Source organism: Pleurodeles waltl, chromosome 6, assembly GCF_031143425.1.
Source record: "Pleurodeles waltl isolate 20211129_DDA chromosome 6, aPleWal1.hap1.20221129, whole genome shotgun sequence".
Classification (NCBI taxonomy): domain Eukaryota; kingdom Metazoa; phylum Chordata; class Amphibia; order Caudata; family Salamandridae; genus Pleurodeles; species Pleurodeles waltl.
In genome coordinates this window covers 1,583,374,854-1,583,396,063 of record NC_090445.1, presented here as the reverse complement: position 1 = coordinate 1,583,396,063, position 21,210 = coordinate 1,583,374,854, and the positions used below count along the sequence as shown (strand labels likewise).

The window sequence follows — 21,210 nt, the reverse complement described above, 5'->3', positions numbered from 1 at the left end:
ACACATTTAGAGATAACAAAGGCAACTACTAGAGCAGGAGGGAAGAAAGCGGAAAGGAATTTTGACTTAAAACGGGCAAAAGTATTGGAGGCGGCATTAATTTCGCACTACTGTCAAATGAACTATTCAGAATCAGAATTGCTTTTGGGTGTGACTGCTAGATGGGACTGTAATTGACCTTTTTACAGGCTATCAAAAATAATAGAAGGAGGTTGTGGCAGAGTAATGCAGGCCAAAGAATTAAGAAATATCCAGCAGCACACAGGGCACAGAACCAAAGAACTGCAGAGCATAATAATTTAGCTGGCCTTTTACAAAGAGCCTTCCTGCATAGATTTCTCTGGTAGGAACTGGGAGGATATGACAACCGGTACGGACTGCTGGCTCTTGGGAAACTACAGAAGGCGACCTAGGTCATGGCTGGGAAGGCTTGGAGAAGAACGCTGCATCCATGACTAGAGGATATTAACAATGAGAACATGGTCATACATTGGAGACTGGATCAGATGGCCAAGGGACTGGAGGAGGTGGAGAGGGTCAGGAAGTGGGGAAGGAGCAGGAGGGGGTGAGCAGCAGACAAGACAAGGACATCACAGAGCTGACTGAGGCCTTACAAAAGTCACCAGAGTGAAGTGCAGCAGGAAACAAAGGGTCACAGACTACAAAAAGCAAGACAGGAAAGGGAATACACACCATCGGGGATGAGAGGAGAGCAAAATAGTGCACAGGCCAAGCAAGGACTACAAAGAGAAGGAAGATGTTATAAACATAACAGTTCTAAAAACATAGATAAGAGTGGAGGGGAACACTTAACAAACTGCAGTTATTTGATTCAAAAGGAAAATGTCGTTCATCTAGGTATCAAAGTAAAATAGCTAAAGGAATACATTACTTCCTTACTCACCAACATAAAAAACAAAGGGTACAGGAAAAACAGATGAGTGAAATCAGATATGGAAAGCGCGGCTGAGATGAATACATTTCAACATCATTTATTAACCATTACTATGTTTCAACATCATTTATTAAGTACTACTTAATAAATGGTGTTGAAATGTATTTCTCTCATTCGGCCTTTTCATGTCTCTAATTTCACTCATCTGTTTTTCCTGTCCCCCCCCCACCCCTCTTCATGTTTTATGTTTGTAGGTTGGGATTTAATGATTCCTTTAGATATCTGTTAACCTACAGATTTAAACTCACGAGAGTACCCATCCATATACAGACATTTTTCTAAAGCTGTTTCAGAGCACAGGTAAAGCATCCTGCTTTCCAAACTCAAGCCTGCGGGCTTCTACAAAGTTTCAGAATGAGTCTCTTAACTGTGAAAAGTGCAATCCTGATTTTCTTTTTACTTTTTAACGGTCATCTTGCCAACAAGACAAGTTATTTTGAACAAAATAGTACCTGACTTCCCCCCACCGAAGAGATGCAGTCCATAACTGCCACCAAGAAACAGTGGAGTTTTATACATGAATACATTAAAAGTCAAATGCTTTAGAGCAATGGTTCCCAACCTGTGGTCCGAGGATCCCGGGGGGTCCGTTAAGCCTCCTCAGGGGTCGGTGACTGCTGAGAAAATTAAATAATATTAACAGATTAGGCCCCCAGCTTTCAGTAATGACTCCGTGGGGGTCCCCGGATTACAATAATGATTCAGTGAGGGTCCTCGGGATCCAGTAATGATAAAGTAGGGGTCCACAGAAGTCAAAAGGTTGGGAACCACTGCTTTAGAATTGACAAGTGCCCAATCTAAATTATTCTCTTACTACATATTTTTAGCATTATCAAAGTGGAAAAGGAAATTCTGGTTAAATTAGAAGTAATCCAAGGGTAACTCTCTGAGAGAAGTTCATTGTTAAACCTTCTAACCAAAAGGTTTCGCAAAACCCATTAATTATTTTAGGATTCATCTTGTGAGACTTCTTGCAAGATAATTAATCATGGATCCCTATATTTTCTTACGTTTTTGCATAAACATTAGAAGAAAGTAATCGTTTTCATTTGATGTTAATTTTACTTTAGCCTGTAGATGGTAGTATTGCATTTTCTTTCTTTTCTTTATGAGTCCCCTTTTTAGGGTCGAACCTATGAGAGCATGCGCTAGAGCATGAGTCTCGCTCGCGAGACACTATTGTGTACATAAAGGGCTTGAAGCCCGCCCATCGCTTACCATTTGTGAACTTTAGCATCACTCTTCTCCGCAGTTTCTCCAACTGGATAGTTCCAAAACGTCACTTCCAATCCTAGCTGTGGAGCAAGGACCAAGCACAGACTGATTGAATTTTATCAGTGCTCGTCTGCTGCTCCCGACATGATTGAGGTACTATTTCTTCCCCTCTCCCACTCACGCTGCTCCATCCATAGCCCTTTTTAGGACCTAGCCTGCGAGAGCATGCGCTAGCGCATGTGTCTTGCTTGCGAGACACTACTGCGTACATAAAAGGTTTGAAGCCCACCCACTGCTTACCATTTGTGTATTTCAGCGTCACTCTTCCTTGCAGTTTCTCCAACTGGATAGTTCTGCCGAAACATCACTTTCAATCCTAGTAATGGAGAACAGACCAAGCACAGACTGACTGAACTAAATCAGCGCTCGTCAGCTGCTCCCGACATGATTGAGGTACTATTTTTCCCCCTCTACCACTCCCGCAGCTCCATCTATAGCACTTTTTTGTGTTGAGTCTGCTAGAGCATGCGCTAGCGTATGTGTCTCATTTGCGAGACACTATTGTGTACATAAAGGGCTTGAAGCACATCCATTGCTTACCATTTGTGTGCTTCAGCGTCACTCTTCTTTGCAGCTTCTCCAACTGGATAATTCTTCCAAAACATCAATTCGAGCCTAGCTGTGGAGCTCTCCCCTCATTCTAGGAAGCGCTGCGGCCCTTTCTTGTATTCCTTTACAGCCCTGCAGCCATTCCCCATGTCTGCCACTTGACCCAGCCACTTCCCCCTGGCCCTGCACCAAATTGTATGCCTTTGTTTTCATGTAGCACTTAATAAACCATTTGTGCCGCCTCTAAGAGCTGCAACCATTTACACTGGCAGATCATATGAGGCCAGCGAGAGGAGTCTCCACGTACTAGCCTGTGTTTAACCATTGGCATCGAAAGGCAGAAGTATTAATTAGGTGGTGACTCGAGGGGCTAAGAGCCTTGCCCTGAGAGGGCATGGGCCTGAGATGGAGTTAATGCCCGAAGTTTACACTTGCTTCCTGTTTGACAGAACAGCATGATATAAGTATTTTAATTTTGCTATCTGTGATACTCAAGGATGCAAGCTGGAAACGTTGACACGCACCATCATACTTCTTCAAAAAATCATCAACAATGGGCTAAGAAGCAACAAATAAGTTATTAGAAATTTGGTGGGCCACGCTTCTCATTCAATGAGGGTACCTGAGAGGCTGCCAAATCAAGTGTTCAATGTTCTCATTCATTGGCCTCAGGGGTATTTCCCTTTAAATCGTTTTCTCTAAGGATTTTTGGATGGATGCCATTTTTGCTCTACACAACGTGGCACATTCTGCAGTAGAAGTGGCTCAGTGTGTGCAGGTCTGACCGGGGTCCAGGTAGGCCCTCATTATAGAGTAGCTATGTTGTTCACAGTGAGGGGGCATCACTAGTTAGTATGGACAGGGTGGAGGGCACGCGATTTAGCACAGGAGATCCACCACAGGTCACATTATTTAGCACATTATTTCCCAGTGATCTGGGAACAGTGCCAGATAGTTGCCTGCAAGCTGAAGCATAGTCTACTCCTTGTAGCCCCCGGTTGAGGCACTCTCCGCTGATGTAGAGGAGCCTTAATAGAAGGCTGAAAACCCTCTCATTCTTAAAGGGATGCGCATTTAATGCCCCATTCGCAATAACAAATAGAACCGCTGTCTTTATAACTCACTTCTTCGGTAATAAGTGATCATAAATATTAAAATCTGATTGATATCAGATTATTAAAGAATCAAATAAATTATGTAAATAATAAGCATATGAAGCGTTTACCACAATCTAGGTGTAGAGAATGGGTGTTCTCATTTTGATACCCACTGGCAGATCACCATGTTCATATTAGTCAGTCTGCACAACATGGTAGGTGCAAAAGGGGCTGTAGGAGAGATGTACTTGGCACTGCTGTCTGTACAACAAGGCGGCTGCATTGGGCAGAGCCCCAGATTACAGATGTGAAGCCATCACACAAACACTGGTGAATATAAAACGAAAAGGGGTGCGTTTTGTATGGCAAAAGGCTTGTTGTATGATGAAACCACGCATGCTGGAACCACGTAAGCCTTAACAATACGGTAAGAACTATGACCGCATTGTTTCCACGTATGCCTGTACCACGCATGCCTTTACAACAAATTTTTGTTTAAAAACATGCGTAGTAAAGGCATGTGTGGAAATGGCATGCAAAACGATGCAAAACAGGATGCGTGGTTCTATCATACCACCCCCCACCCGCCCTGAAGTCCACAACTACCCCCACCCCCAATACCTAAACTACCCTCACCCCCCACTGCCCTAAAAAAACGATTCCAGCCTCCCCACCCCACCCTTATAAAATAAAGTAACCCGACCCCCTCACCTGACCTAAACCTAAAAGAAAATACCCCGACCTCCCCACACCTGCCCCATAATAGTAAACTACCCTGACACACCCACCTGCCCTAAGTCATAAAAAAAAAAAATCTCGAACCCCCGCCCCTAAAAAGTAAACTACCCCAACCCGCCCTGAGCTCTTAAAAAAAAAAAAAACTACCCCAACTCCCACCCCTAAAAACTAAACTACCCCAACCTGCCCTGAGCCCTAAAACCTTCCCCCAATAAGTAAACTACCCGAACCCCACCACCCACCCTAAGCCCATATAAAAAAACTATCCCAACCCCCCCACCCCAGCCCCTAAAACTACAGCGAAAGTACCCCGACAGCCCCACCCACCCTACACCCTAAAACCACCCCACTGCTAAGAACTACCCACCAACCCTGCCCCAACCCCACTTACCTCACCGTGACCTCTCCCGATCCGTCCTCCTCTTCATCTCCTCCCTTCTCTCTCCCTTCCCTAAAACTTCCCCTACCCCTTTAAAAATTAACTACCCTGCCCCCACTCTAAATAAAAAATATACTTCCACCCTATGCCCTTAAAAAAAATACCCAAACCCCCCCAACCCCGCCCCTGAAAAAAAGAACAAATAACCTACCCCCAGCGCCCCCCACTCATCCCAATCCCTTAATACAACCCCCACCCCTGCCCCAGCCCCACTTACCTCACCGCGTCCTCCCCCGAACAAACCTTGGCTTTTTCTGTGCCTTAACCACGCATATGCGTAGTTCAGCACATGCATGTTTAAGGCACAGAAAAAGCCATGCGTTGTTTAGGCAAGCGTAGTTACGCTTGCGTGGGAAAGGTCCGCGTTATTTACAACACGTGGTTGAGGACGTTTCCCCAAAAGGCTGCATCGAGCACCATCAGAGGTGGCAGCCTGGCAGAGTGGAACAGACAGAGGTGGAGAAAGGCTTGCAGGTATGAGGGAAAGTTGTTTCAAAAATGAAAACTCTTTAATGTGTTGGGTTTCTCCTCATAGGGAGGATAATATAATTTCAAAAAAATACAAAAGGCACGGGGAGGACTGCCCCTGCTCTGACAGGAGTGCAAAACAACATCCAACAAGGCCACCACTTCTAAACCAGTCCAGCAGGGACAATGGAACAGTTAATTTACCTCAAACGTGTTCAGTAGCGTTTCTAAAGAAAGATATGTAGCATTGTACATATCTTCTTTCACTTCTTGGAAGCAATATGGCAGGCACAGATGAAAATGAAAAGTGTACAAGGATGTTAGTGGTGGTGATGTTCATTTTGTCAACATTCAGCAATTTACCTGATAACAAAAGAATAAGGATGCATTTTCAAGAAACAGTTTCGTTCAGTGGGAGGGATCAGTGTTTAAGATTTCACAGCACTAACTCCAAATCTGGGCCTCAAAAGACCGTACTTGTTTCTAGGAGAATAAAAACTAGACACACTGCAATAATGACAAAAACGCATATGGACTAAATATCTGAATAAATAATCTTTCTCTGGGTAAGTTAAGAATAGGGAACTTTATAAAAACTGAGGAGAGTGAATTTACAGAATTAAATCAGTTGTAAGGAGGTGAAGGTAATAGCAAAGATAATGCAAGGTTGCCAAGGAGCGTAAATGGGGCCACTGGGCAGGAAGAATGGAGAACTGATGATAAACGACTGTTTCAGAATCAGAGTATATTTAATGTTTTTCTTTGTTCTAGTCGGTGATAACACAAATGGATAGAGGGCTGTTCTATCAGTATTCTGGGCAAATGGCAGCTGTGAAAGCGACCAATTTAAGTTTTATACTAATTGTACCTCTTTGACACTCTACGATTGCACAGTCAAATGTCAGGGATGTAATTCCACTATAAATAGCATTCAATTAAATGAAAGCAATAGGGCATAGATGCTGCCTGTGTTCAAGAGACTCATCTGAAGTCAGTAAGTTAAGTTCAAGGTAAATAGAGGAGGTCCTTTATTAAGGGACTGATTAAGAGTTTGGTGGATGGGTACTCTGTCACTAAAGTGGTAGATATCCTGCTTGCCTTACTACAAGGGCGTTATATCCTAATGAACCTATAATAAGGCGGATATGATATCTGTCATGTCTGAGATAGAGTCCACCACCACACTCTAAACCTTGGATTTTATCTTTCTCAAACAACAAGTTGTTGTCTTTTTCTACAGTTCTCTTCTGAAGAAGGTCTGGGGGCATCATCATGTTTAAAATAGAATTCTTTATTCTTGAACCAACCAAACAAACAAACAAGGTGGTCGTAGAAATAAGTTAGCAAAAAAACAAAAAAGGTCCAGAAAGTCATATTTAATATAGGTGTAGACATCAGGGTCGTGCTGGACCCAGTGATTAAAAGTTTTATACTGGATGTTTCCAATGGGGTGGGCGGTCTGTGGTAGGCACTTCACAAATTAGTACTGCTGACTAGATGGGAGAATGTTTCACCACTCAATGTATAAATATACCACCTTCTCAAATGGGCATGAGAAGTACACCTGAATTTATTACGTATACCTAAACATACCTGGTACTACCCTTAAGGTGGAAAATTGGATTAAATTATCTCGGACCACTTCACCTTGGATTGTAGCTTGAGGCCTCAGAGGGTAATAGCATTAAGAGGTGGGAGTGGGATTCGTAAAGAAGAAAACTTTCTCAGGCAAAAGCAAATTAATTTTAAGACAAATAATGATAAGGAATTTTCATATTAGAGTGTCTGGAATGCATGCAAGACAATGATAAAAAATGAACACATTATATTGGCTACTACTGCGCTCAAAAAGGGGGAGATTAGAGCTTAAGGTTGTCCAGTTAAAATGTGAGAGTCGGCAATTGCGTGCCTTTATAAAACAACAAGATAAGTAGACACACCAATGCTTAACAAAACTGAACCAACATACTTAAAATCTAGCCAGGTACACTACGACCAAAAATATTGCAAACTGATTTGTGGCAACAACAATGACTGCCCAGAAGAGCTAAAAAGTTATGGGTCAATTAACTGATTCCAGCGTGAAAGATCCATTATAAAAAATGAGAAAATGCAAAACATGAGGTTTATATTTTGACTACCCTGCAGTTGATGAAAAAGAATACTTGTAGCAGTATTTGGTGTTGGTGCGCACAGAGGGATAAAGACAGACAGAGCGAAAGAGAGAGAAAGAAGGTAGTGTAGAACTAGAACAACAAACTATGGCCATCATTATGACTTTGGTGGACTTTTCAGCAGACTGCCGAAGCCACGGGCACCAGAAGACTGCCAGTGCTGGTGGTGTTCCAACCACCATATTATGAGTACTTTAGAATTTCTGCCACAATTTGGGTGGAAATCCTCCAGTAGTCATGCTGACGGGCGGAGGCGCATGGGCAGTTCCACCACCGGCCCTGCTGCCGGCGGTGGAAGCGCCTGTTCCCTGCGGGACGACCTCCTCGCCGGACAAGGTAAGTTGATCGTCCGACAGAGGGGTGGGAGGGTGGGGGGGTTGTGTGCATGTGTGAGTGTGTGTAGTCTGCATGTGTGAATGTAAGTGTGTATGCGAGTTTGAATGCATGTGTGTATGGGTGTTTGAATGCGAGTATGAATATTGAAGTGAATGTGTGTTGGAATGTTTGTGTGATTGTAAGTATGGATGCGTGTGAGTGAATGTGAGAATGGATGCGTGTGAGTGAATGCGTGTATGTAAGTGTTGGTGAATGAGTGTATGCAGGGTGCATGTGGGTGTGTGTGTGCGTGTATGCGGGGAGAGGGTGCTGTTCTGGAAAGGGGGTGCTGTTCTGGTGGGGGGTTGAGGAGGGGGGGTTTCTGGTATGGAAGGAGGCTAGGAGGTGTTGGGATTGCAGAGGGGGCGGCTGGGAGAGTCGTCTACCGGTGACAGGAAATACATTTTCTGTCACCAGTAGCCTTTCCGCCAGGGTTTTTATGGTGGTGCTACTACCGCGGAAACCCTGGTGGAAAGCCGTCTTCAGTGGACCGCTGGGTCGGAGATGCTAATCTCCTGCCCGGCTGTCCACCCGCCCTGGCGGTATAAGCGGGAATGTAGCGAGTTGGCTGAGGCCAACCTGCCACACCCATAAAGTGGCGGTCTTCACCGCCGGACCGTTGGCAGTGAGACCGCCACCATGGCCCTGGCGATGTTCGGACTGCTAGGGTCATAATGAGGGCCTATGTCTGAGGATGTTAATTAACCCACGGCCTCCTTCGCAAGGTACAGGGCACCAAGAATTGATTGTTTTTCATTATTTTTCTATACAGTGTTCTCAAGAGCACATTACTGGATGAGGTCATTGATAAAACACAACAGCACCCGCTAAACATTACAAACTGACCTGATGATTTTATCCTCGGAGGTCTGGATGAAGTAGGAGTCGTTGGAAACCCAACACATGTGTGTCACCTAAGGAACAAAAATCAATTAGGGCTAAAACGCATCCAACACAAAATACTAACAAGGGTTGAATGTACAGAAAAGAGAAATTTGAGACTGTCCACAGCTGTAAAGTAGTAGAATAGCACAGCTGATGCACATTCTGTACTGTCCAACACTCAATATGCTTGAGAGTGACAAATACCTGCATTAGTCTCTCACACATGATATTGTGCCCTTCATCCTTATTAGATATTGCTGGAGCCTTTCAGAGAAGACCAGGCCAGAGGCTGTGGGGCAGCAGGAGAAATGCCTTTAACCAGAAGTCCTCTCAACCCTCCAATCCTGCGGTTCCCCAGCTCTATTTAGAGTCAACTTCCTGCACATTGGGTCATTTACCTTTCGTCCAGTGAAAACAGCCATTTTCTTTGATGAAAAAAGTTTGGAGATCGGGTGCTTTTATACATGTTGCCTGCTTGACCAACCCTTAATGCCACCTTGGTGGTAGCTTCGTTCACATTATAGAGATCCTTGAGAAGATCTCTAAATATGGCGGCTTTTCCTCTGTCAAAGTGGCAGAGGTCTTGACCTCTGCTCAACTGGAGGTCCATCTACCAGGGTCTGAATGACCACAATAGTGTCAAGAGACACTCTTTGCTAAGATTCAGAAAACCAATGAGCTGCCGGGAAGAGGGGTAATGCAACAATTATGTGCCACGCAACATAAACATAACATGATATTAACATCTTTAAAGAGCTTACTAGTCAGTCAATCAAGAATGAATATTTTGCAACAAGCACAAAGAACAAAAAAGCTTCAGATTTCGAATTCTAATCCTCCATTATGGGTAGCTTCATCACATGAGGATATTTCTACAAGTTCAGCAGGTGTTCATACACTTTGGAAAGTAATATTTAGAAATAAAACACAATTGCTTAAAAATAAAAACATATTTTTCCCTTTGGGAAATCAGTCATGCAGAGGCTGCACAGGGATAGAAGTACTATTCTTTTAAAGGGAAACCAGCCGTTAAGCAGCCCCAAAGCCCTGTACCAGACAGTCAATCTGTTCCATTTCCCAGAACACTGAGGCTATACACTGGGTCCTTTTAATCCTTGGGGAGAGTGTTTGTTCAGGCCAAATGATGTTCCTTGATGACAATCTAGAACAAACACATTCTAGAATAATGGGAAAGGATCAGGATCACGCCCAATATCCTTCTGAAATGTGGGTGATATCTGCAACAAAGTAATGCATTTCTTATATTTCTTAACCTATGTTATGTCTAATATATGTATAAAGCTTCTGGCAGGCTTTTCATCTGGATGGGGAAGTGCAATGTACATATATGCTATTCCTATTTTTTTAAATTAATGTTTCAAAAATGTTTGACTAATGTGATGGAGGCAACCACAGCGGTATCTTCTGAAACTGTGGTTTGAATGATAAGGTAGAGTGAACAAATTGGAAACTGCAGTGTGTATACAGATTAGTAAGACTCCAAGCGCCTACATACTCCCCCTCCCATTAGGAAGTTACAAGGTGGGAAGGACAGGAGACAGTCATTGGGATTTGCAATATTAGACTTGGACCTCTCTAAGGACTGCAGTGCAGCTGAGAGCAGGAGTTCTACTTTGTCCTGTGAGTTCTCTATGTCTGTGGTAGGTCTTCTGTTACAGGCAGTATAAGGTTCATGAACCCCTGATAACAGTGTCTCAGCTGGGTTACTGATCCTTAGAACGGTTTGGAGGTCTGTTTGCTGCTTTTTAAGTTTGTGAAGTGTCAGTGTCTCTCTTCATCCTGGTTATCTTTTATCACCTTGAGTGTCAAAGCGGCTTTCCTGAGAATCATAAACTGCGTTGCCCCTGGCCTCTCTCTAGTGTCTCTCACCATCCTGGTTATCTTTTAATCACCTTGAGTGTCAAAGCGGCTTTCCTGAGAATCATAAAGTGCGTTGCCCCTGGCCTCTCTCTAGTACATGTAGGTTTGAGATTTCCATATGGAGGGAATACTGACTGTTTGTAACCAGACTCCCAACAGCTTTATAGGATTAGCAGGGAAATACAAAGATTTACCCCACAAAGCTCTCTGTAGTGCAACTGCCATTTTTAACATCAGAAATGTCAAGTTTGTTTAGAAAGAAAATTGAAATGTACATGTTGTACTGCCAGGAGCCTCAACCACTTTTGCCTCACCTCCTGAGAGTTTTACCTCAATCTTCCAACACAGTAAAACACCTGGCTTCCCGAACTATATTTGTCCTGTGTGCAGTTAAAGATCTGACCATAAACCCAGAAGTGGCAAATGCCACAAAAACTTCATTAACCAATAGTTCTCTTCAAGCACAGTCACAAATGTGCCCAAAAATGGTCTTCATAGTCATAAAAAAAAAGCCTGAGTCAAACCAATTATCTTTAACCAAATATTGGTCAAAACTACTTGGGGAGGATAACTCAACTGCAAACAGTTTTTGGAAGTTAGTCCATCAACCCTAGCCAGGCAGGCTTTTGTTCCGCTACCAGTACCTTGTCAGTGGCTGGAGCAATCTTTGATGATTTGAGGACAAAGATGGATGGTAATTTTGTGAGGACACTGGTCTTGTGGATCTATATGAGGACTTTGATAACACAGACAAAAGCATTTTGTTGCATATTCAAAGACACTGAACTGCAGAGCTCTGTTCTGGACTGGGCTAGCACCTTTCCTACAGACTGAACAGAAACTGTTACATTTCCAATTTACCGATTATCTTGTCAGATAGGTTGTGGGAAATTCCTTATGGCCTGGCATTTTCACCACTCTTCTTTAATATTTCTATACTTTCCCTGATTAAAGTGATCTACTCTTATCGTTATATCTTGTTTTCTTATTTGCCTTAGGGAAGCACAGAAAATTCTTCAACTATCTTCATCCAACTGATGAGTTGATGTGAGATAACTACCTAAAATGGAGTCCAACCTGCATCCATGAAGCTTGTAGCAATTGATCTGCCAAAGCATGAAAGGAAGAGAGAGGTGGAACTCAGATTACAAAGTTCAGATTCTACTGATTTGTGGAAATGTGTGGGCAGGAGTGCCAGAGAGAAGTCAGATATTTACATTCATTGCATGCCACTTCATTCTCACTTGTGACTGATTCAACTGTCTCCTCCCGGAAAGATCTATTTGTTTGGGCAGTCCAAATGTTGGTTCTCCTTGCATTTGGAAAAGTAAAGTCAATGTGTACAAATGGCTAACTTAATTTTCAACCCCAGGATTATGCCTCAAATTTTACCACGGGTTCTATTCTCTCCTTCACCCTTTTCAACCTCTTCATGAAGCCACCATCCTCCATTCTATCTGAGGATCAGCTCTGCAGAAGATGCTGAACGTTATGCCAATGTCAAAAGGATAACCAACGCTGGTTGTTTTATCACCATCTGAAACAAACCATACTTGAAAATGAAGTTTACCCTGATTTGAACACTGATTTCTACTATCTAGGTTCAAACTTGACTTACCATATACATACTGACTGTAACCTTTCAATCACAGAATCTGCAAAATCACTACCAGGGTGGGGTGGAGACATCCCCTGATTTCTAAGGAGGGGCCTCATGAACTAAATCCATCCAGCTTACTATTAGAAGTAGTAGTAGAAGTAGAAGTAATGGTTCCAGGACTCATTTTTGATTGACAAAGCCTGTTGTTCTTTCCTTGCAAGGTCCTTTATGACACCAGGTTGCAGTGCTTCTAGTTATCTACATAAATCCATTCAGAAAGGCAAAAAGTAATTTGAATGAACTCACAATTGTGCTCTTACATTTGACATAATTCTTAAAAATGTAATCTCGGCTAGAAACAATGTCTTCGCTTTAGGCTGTAATCAAAGAACTACATAAAAAACAAAGAAATTGTGAAAGGTAAAAAAAAAGAGATTTAGAAAGGAAAGTCCCGCCTCAGTGGAAAGATTCAGTGTTCCGGGTTTAGCTCAAATTGAGTGGAAAATAGAAATGAGCGGTTAGGCTGATGTAGTGCACGGTGAGCCCCGGGGATAGTTGAACTTTTAAGGGGCCACATCTTGTTGCCTTGGCAATCCCTATATGAGTGTTTCTAGAAAGAGAGAATTGTTTTTGTTTTCATTTGTTCTCAAATTCTTCAATGAATTGTATTTCTGAATAATCTAATAGAGTGGTCTGTGCTCCCGTTGATCCCACCTGAACAGTTAATTCAAGCAACAGAATGATTCTTCAATTTGAACATTGATAACAGTAAATGAGAAAACAGTTACTGGTCTCATATATTTTAAACATGCATTTAGTGTACCAAGCTCCAGATTGAAGTGTCAAAGTGAAAGACACAGACACAGTCATTATGTTTTACTAACTCGGAAAATAGATAACATTGTCTGATTATTAATAAACAATCAGAGTGAATCATGAATGACATATAGGCGGTCATTCTGACCGCGGCGGGCGGCGGTCGGCGCCCGCAATGCGGTTACCGCCGAATGACCGCACCGCGGTCAAAAGACCGCGGCGGTCATTCCAACTTTCCCGCTGGGCCGGCGGGCGACCGCCAAAAGGTCGTCCGCCGGCCCAGCGGAAAAGCCCCTGCAACGAGGAAGCCGGCTCCGAATGGAGCCGGTGGAGTTGCAGGGGTGCGACGGGTGCAGTGGCACCCGTCGCGATTTTCACTGTCTGCAAAGCAGACAGTGAAAATCTTTGTGGGGCCCTGTTAGGGGGCCCCTGCACTGCCCATGCCAGTGGCATGGGCAGTGCAGGGGCCCCCAGGGGCCCCACGGCACCCGTTCCCGCCATCCTGGTTCTGGCGGTGGACACCGCCAGAAACAGGCTGGCGGGAAGGGGGTCAGAATCCCCATGGCGGTGCTGCAAGCAGCGCCGCCATGGCGGATTCCCTGGGCCAGGGGAAAACCGGCGGGAAACCGCTGGTTCCCCTTTTCTGACCGCGGCTTTACCGCCGCGGTCAGAATAGCCCAGGAAGCACTGCCAGCCTGTTGGCGGTGCTTCCGCCGCCCTCCGCCATGGCGGTCATGGACCGCCAGAGTCGGAATGACCCCCATAGTTTCCAATGCTGATCCACACAATCTTACAATGATCCAAAACTGACAATGTGCTAAAACAGCAGTGACTTACTATTGAATCACAAGAAGGAAGTCCAAACTGCACTTAATGCAGAAATACAAGTAATAAAAAAGGCTTCAATTGTATCACAATGCTAACAATCATCACATAGCTAATTAAAAAATTGAAGTTTCAGATGAAAAAGAAAAAAAATAAGTCAATAAAACAATTTTAATTACAATGTCAAATCCATGCAGCTTACAATGGCTTTTATTATTGGCAAAAGCATGTTCTTTTATGGTTCAAAGGGCTAAGACATTAGGATACAAGTCTATTGTTGTCTAAATATTGTGTAGTAAAATATGAATAAAATATTGTCTCCAAAGATTTAATAATATAAAATCTACTCCCAATGAAGCAATATTCTTATAAATTATATTAAGGCCACAAAAGTTATGCTAGACAATATTTTTGCTATTACCAATACAGCTGTGGCACAATGGATCAATCACATTTTCAGAGAGTTATTTTAGTTAACCTAACATGACTAAATCAGAATTTGGCAAATGCGTTATATGGAGATGGTTATATATAATCACTGTAATTATTAGGAGTAATTCCAGTTTAGCCTTTTCCATTCACAACCAAAGTAAAATGACTCTTCTTAGGTTTGGATTTACTTTCATAATTATCCTTAATAGTTTGGTTGAGACATCAATATGCATTAAACATATTACTACGGTAACAACGCCATCTCAATACTCTTAAATAATTTCTTTCCGCCACTTTTGTTTGTGTTTGTGGCAAATAAAATGTTATTGTGAAATGAATGAGGCAGAGCCCAAGAGTGAAAGGCGCATGACTGCTTTCCAGCTGTATCAAAGTGCCAAAAAGGGAAGTTGGCGAAGGCTCCATGTTTACTATAGTATTATAATGAGGGTTATATTTCATTATGTTTGTGAAAGTTGAACGAGCCACTGTATTGGATGGAAATCTTACAGACATATTGTCAAAGAGAAGGACAATAACTTGCCACTCTATAATGCTGTGATTGGAGAGAGACTGAATACATTCCAAGGAAAATCACCAACAGGGTACTGGTTTGGCTGATTAAAGAAATTAGAGAAATCTATGAATGAAGTAGCAAAGCTTTGATCCAGCACATAGAGAAAAACTAGCAAATGCTCCTTCTGCCACGTGAGATTAAAGAAAGTGCCACATTTGAGTTCATCCGTATTGAGACATACTGTAACATTTTGTAAAGACTTTGCCCACAAGAAGCATTATCACAGAGATCTCATAAAGCCAGTTAAGATCCCCATAGAGGGCAGGTGTGGGCAAACACACAAAAGGGATTCATTTCTTCCAAACATTCTGCCTTTAGGGAACAAAAAGAGGCTAACATATCACTGTGATGAAATATTATATTTTTCACCAAGGTAGCCATAATCACAACCCAAGAACTACTTTTGCTTTAGCAGGGACAACAGAAAGAGGGGAGGTGCAGAGGATAGAGTTAGCAGATGGCTCTACCTCACACTGACATCCCTTTTCCATTCTGGGACTTTGTTTCTACATATCATTTTTTTTAAGTATTTGGGACCAATTGGCTCTATCAAAATGATCTAAAACTACAACTGCCAGAATGCACTGATACGTAAAAGAAGGCGGAATTGAAATTTGCAGCATTTGCATTAAAAAAATCACTAAACACTACTTGTGATAAGATGTTGTACTGCAGTAGGGTACCCTAAAGAACTTTGGAATGCTTTATAACTATTGTTAAGATCAACACAGGTGACGGGTGTAATGCAGATCAAGATAGACTCCCTCTAGTATATTGCACATTTTGTTCTCCTGTATTTCTGGTGCTTCACTCCTCCTGAATGTGTAACATGGCAATCCTTGATAGAGTTCAATGAGAATGAGAATGTGTGTCAGACAGTTTGTCAGCAGATGAGGAATTCTGTGCAAGGCAGTTGTCTGATCCTCCTGGGTATTGTATGGTACTGCATGCTTTCCTGTAACTGAATAAATACATTTCTGAATGTAAGCTCCCTGCTTCATTTAAGTGATTCATCTTTATTCTATCCCTGGTGAAAAGGCCATCTTCATGAATGCAGGATCATAAACACAAGGCCTGTTTCATCAAATTGCCTGAGACAATCTTCTGTTAATAGTATTTTTCAAAAACGGGAAAATCAAGGCAAAGTGGGGCAGTCACTGTGAGCTTAGCAGGTAAACGGCTGGGCCAACAAAACAATTAGACTGCAAGGTCTCATGCAGCAGGCCGCCAGGCCTATCATTAATTCCCTAACATTCTGGTGGGGCATATTCACAAAAAGTGCTCCCACCAACATAGCAGGAGCATTTTTAGAGACACCATAATGCTGAGCGACTCTTATGCTATGGTGGCCCACCAGGCATTATTTTTGTGTTTCAGACAAAAAACTGAAAAGAGAAAAAAGAGATTACCTCTGAAAGGCAGGGAGTTTTTCTTTACATTCTCTATTATTATTTTATTGCTAGTGACCACCATGCATGGCATAGCAGAAACAGGTATGAAAAAACGGCGGTGGAGAGTTAGTTGTTCATAGGGTGGGGGATAGAAGCAAAAGTCTCTCTAGTGGACAGTCTGCCGAAGTAGTGTTTCTGACGGCACAGTCTCTAAATGAGGTGGCAGAACTATGGGTTTGGTGGACATCCAATTTCTGCCAGAAAAACAAAATGAGCCCCATATCTTCAGTCTTGTCCCTAAATCAACCAGAGTGTGCCTGTCCTGGAGCTACTGAGCAGAATCCTTGTCAGAATTATAATCAAGCAGCAGCAAGCAGAAGATAACTTCCTGGTACTGTGGGGAGCAAGTTGCTCTTTTGTACTATTCGGGAATTGTATAAGGATTATTGTTTCCCACTACTGTCAACAGAGATATGATGATCCTGAATGTGCCACCAATGTCTCCAATGAATTTTATAGCTCCTTTTTAGTTGATCTGAATAATTTGTACTACTGCATGCCAAATGCTAAACTGACTGATAAACCCTGAGTGACCACTTTTACTGTTTTCTGAAGTAGGTGTTCATTATTTTGGATCTGCTTTTGGCTATTGTGCAGTCTTTTTTGTGTGTCTTGTGGCAGAAAGTGGTTAATTGGCAGTGTGTTGGTGGGTACTGTTGCTTAACACTAGCCCATGGCCTCAGGTACAATTGCATTCCACCGGATAATCAAATTGCTCAATTTTTCCTTTTCACTCTCCGAAGGCAAATAATCCAGCAGTCTAGGCATACTCAAGGAAATGGTAGAGATGTGAGAACTTAGGTACCATATGACAAGAGACAGTGAAGTCAGTTAGTTCACTGAACACCTAGATCCATATATTTTGAAGGGTAGGGGTTGTTTATTTAATGGTAGAAACTAGGGAAGCTAAAATAGGATCAAAGCAAAAGGTCTTGTAGTACCTTCAGCGGATGAGACATGACTCCCAAACACAAATACAGTGCTTATGTGATAAGGCACTATAGCACAAATAACATGCCATCCTGTAGATAGGGATAGGTTCAGATGCCCTCAGAAGGATTCATAAACTATTGGGATTTTAGCAATCCTGTTTTAGAAAGCCAATTGCTGTGGCAGGAGCACCACAAGCCACAGTGCTACGATGTATCAAGATGAGTTATAATGTGTCCCCTGCCCAATGGTGCCTCTGGGTAAAATGGTGGATAACTCAAGGGGTTCAACCCAGATAGCTAAACATCAGTAAAATAGGCTAAAAAATCAAAGAAATCCAAACACTCACCACCTAAAATGAACAGTGGTCTCTCACCGACTAGTGAAGTGTTTTGGTGGCAATGGATCCATCTAATAAAAAAATCTCTGTCTAGTTAACAAGGCTACTGGCGATAAGAGGGTTGGTGTTCACATAGGTTACAGGTCAGGGAAACCCAGGTGAGATCCAAGGTGACCATACAGTATCAGTTCAATATGCGGGCCATTGGTGCTGGAGAGCCCAAAAGCACACTCCCTAACTATACCAGAACATCAACCAGAACTTTAAAGTGTGTATCTCAAAACTGGCCAATTCAAAATGCGCAGGAAAAAGAAGCACCAATGAGACCTGGAACACCCTGGGCCCACAGACTCATTGGTATTCACTGGAAAACAGGGTAATGGTAAAATGGTGACCTAATCCAGTACCTCAAAAGAGTGAGGACATGACATATATGCCCAACGGTTCATGGTGACTAATCACAACCAATAGAACATAATCCCGAAACCTAAGGTAGAGAGAAAAACATTCTTTATATGTCTGGGACTTCAAAATGAAATATCAATCCTCCCGTGAAGTTGGGAATTATGCAGGCTCACCACACTTGCTGTCCTGAAATGGCATGCATTTCTACAGGTAATCACCATATAGATCCTTTCGGATGGGTCCTGGGCAGCTTAGCTGCAAGTTCAATGTGGGTACTGGAAAGTTCATTCCCACGAGGTAACCACCATGCATCTTCAGCAAGGTATGCCTTACCTCTTTGTTGTCGTACTGAAGGTCATGCTCTTCTTCACACACACCACAGTCCGGCTTCCTCTTTTTCCTTGTCTGATCAAAGCAGTGGGAGTTCTCCAGAGTACTAGGTCTGTTCCTGGCATTGAGAATGTCACATACAAGTGCAGTCCTGGTTCTGTCACATGACTGGTGCAGATAGTCTGCTTATGAAGACAAGGAAAACTGCAACTGCTGGCTGCACAGGGACAATGTTTATCCTGCTGAGGGTTTGGCTCCTTTCTAGGCTTGCTTGCAAACAGCAAACAGGCTGGTAAAAGCTTCTGGTTACAAGGAGATGCTGAGCAAAATCAGGGGCATAGCTTGATCAGTATGATTCGGGGGGCGAGCTTCAGATTTCCCAACAATCAAAGAGAAGTGTGGATTGTTTGGGGTTAACTTAAAACACAATGGCCGTCATCATGACATTGGTGGTAAGTGATAAAGTGGCAGAAATACCGCCAACTGGCCGGCGGTAATTACCGCCTAATTATGACCATGGCGGTGATCCCTCCCATAGACAGCCATTGTACAACACCATCCGCCAGGGTGTTAACTCCGCGCACGCCGGCGGTCACCATCAATAGCCAGGCGGAAGACAAAGTACTGCCCACCATATCACAACACAGCACACCACCATGATTTCCAGGGTGGAACCAACGCCATCAAAAGCCTGGACACAGAAGACGAAAGACTCACCTACTGAGACACAGAGAAGACCAACGCCGCCATGGACTCGGACTGACAGTCTTCCCGATGCTCTTCTACGCCATGCTCCACCTGGAACACCAACGCAGACGAAGACGACACCGGTGAGTACAGCCGCCTAGCACACAAGGGAGGGAGGGAAGGAGGAAAACGAGAGTGACACACACACGCACAACACACACCATCCACACTCACACCATACACACAACCAGCTGTAGACGAAAAACAATGGCACATGACACACAGCAGAATCATGCAAGGACAACAAGAAGGCAGTAAGGAGAATGCACTGAATGTTAAGAGCCACCAAATGAACCCATTGTATAAAAAAGAGATATATACAAATGTCCAGAAAGGGCCAATGCCCATTCCAAAGTACAAAGGGCCCACATGGCCACAGGGCACAGTCCAAGGCCCAACCTGTCTCCTGACATCATCTGCACAGAACTCTGCAGGGGCATCATTTTGCAAATGGGCAGGCGCCTCAGGGAGATGGGGGTCGGGGGCACCTCAGCCAAAATCGGGAACTTGCCCACTGGTTCTGGGGGGCTCCATGCCCATTTCTCTGTGCTGGGGAGTGCAAGGTCACAGTCTCTCAGGTGGGTGACTTGCCCACTGCTTCTGGAGGGGGCTCCATTCCCATTATCTTTGCTGGGAAGTGCAAGGTCACAGTCTCTCAGGTGGGTGACTTGACCACTGCTTCTGGAGGGGGGCTCCATGCCCATTTCTCTGTGCTGGGGAGTGCAAGGTCAAAGTCTCTCAGGTGGGTGACTTGCCCACTGCTTCTGGAGGGGGCTCCTTGTACAGCAGTCCCAGGAGGATGGCCTACATGCCCTCTGCTGGAGGTAAGGGCTGCGCTGTCATCTGGAGGTGAGGTCTGCACTGTCTCATCTGGAGGTGGGGGCTGCACTGTGTCAGCAGGTGAAGGTGCCTCCTGGGCAGCCTCTGCTGGAGGTGAGGGCTGCACTGTCTCAGCAACTGAAGGTGCAGCCTCTGCAGGAGGTGTGGGCTGCACTGCCTCTGTTGGAGGTGAGGGCTGCACTGTTTCAGCAGATGAAGGTGTCTCCTGGGCAGCCTCTGCTGGAGGTGAGAGCTGCACTGCCTCATCTGGAAGTGAGGGCTGCACTGTTTCAGCAGGTGAAGGTGCAGCCTCAGCAGGAGGAGTGGGCTGCACTGCCTCAGCTGGAGGTGAGGGCTTTGTGACCACTGGTGGTTGTGGTGGTGTCATACTCCCAGCCTCTGCTGGAGATGAGGGCTTCTTCCCCTTCATGGCAGAGGTCGAGGGCTTCTTCCCCTTCATGGCAGTGGCTCTGGGATCCTTCCCATTCATGGCAGGAGTCAAGGGCTTCTTCCCCTTCATGGCAGTGGCTTTGGGATCCTTACCCTTCCTGGCTGGTGGAGTGGGATCCATCACTGTCTTGCCTCCACGACTAGGAGGTACCTGTCCGCGTGGACTGTTTGGCTGAGGTGCTGGGCTGGGTTGTTGGGACCCTGCTCTTACAGGCTGGACGGAGGGTGAGGCGGGGGGCGGGAATAGGTCAAGTTGGGCAAGAAAAAGCTTGTTAGGGACTTTGCGTTGGGAAGAGGGAGGAGGGATGGGAGTGGAGGTTGAGGGAGGGGTTGTTGGAGGAGTACGTCTGCTGGACTTGGGTGCAGGTGCATGGGGAGTGTGCTGATGTGAGGTGGATGGCTGTTGGGTGTCTGAGTGCTTTCATTTGTGACCTGGTGGGGGCAGGCAGGGTTGGAGAGGACACAGGGGACACGTGCATGGATGTTGTGGAGGTGTCTGCTAGTGAGATGTGTGTGCTGCTTGGTGTGGTGATGCTGGTTGTGGATGTTGAAGCAATGCATGCAGATGTGAGTGTGGACGTGACTGTGAGGGAGGTGGAGGAGGAGGAGGAGGGGGAGACAGTGGAAGCAGTGGATGTGGTTGTGTCTGCAATTG

The 21,210-nt window shown here is 44.2% G+C and overlaps 1 protein-coding gene across 1 annotated transcript in view; it reads right to left on the bottom strand.

The window, feature by feature from the left end:
• The window catches only part of WDR31 (WD repeat domain 31), a 163,060-nt gene that overhangs the window by 47,834 nt on the left and 94,016 nt on the right, over nt 1-21,210 (bottom strand). Inside the window, exon 7 of the mRNA XM_069241358.1 lies at nt 8,917-8,984. Coding sequence (XP_069097459.1) covers nt 8,917-8,984 — 68 coding nt within the window. The remainder of the gene's footprint in view (nt 1-8,916; nt 8,985-21,210) is intronic.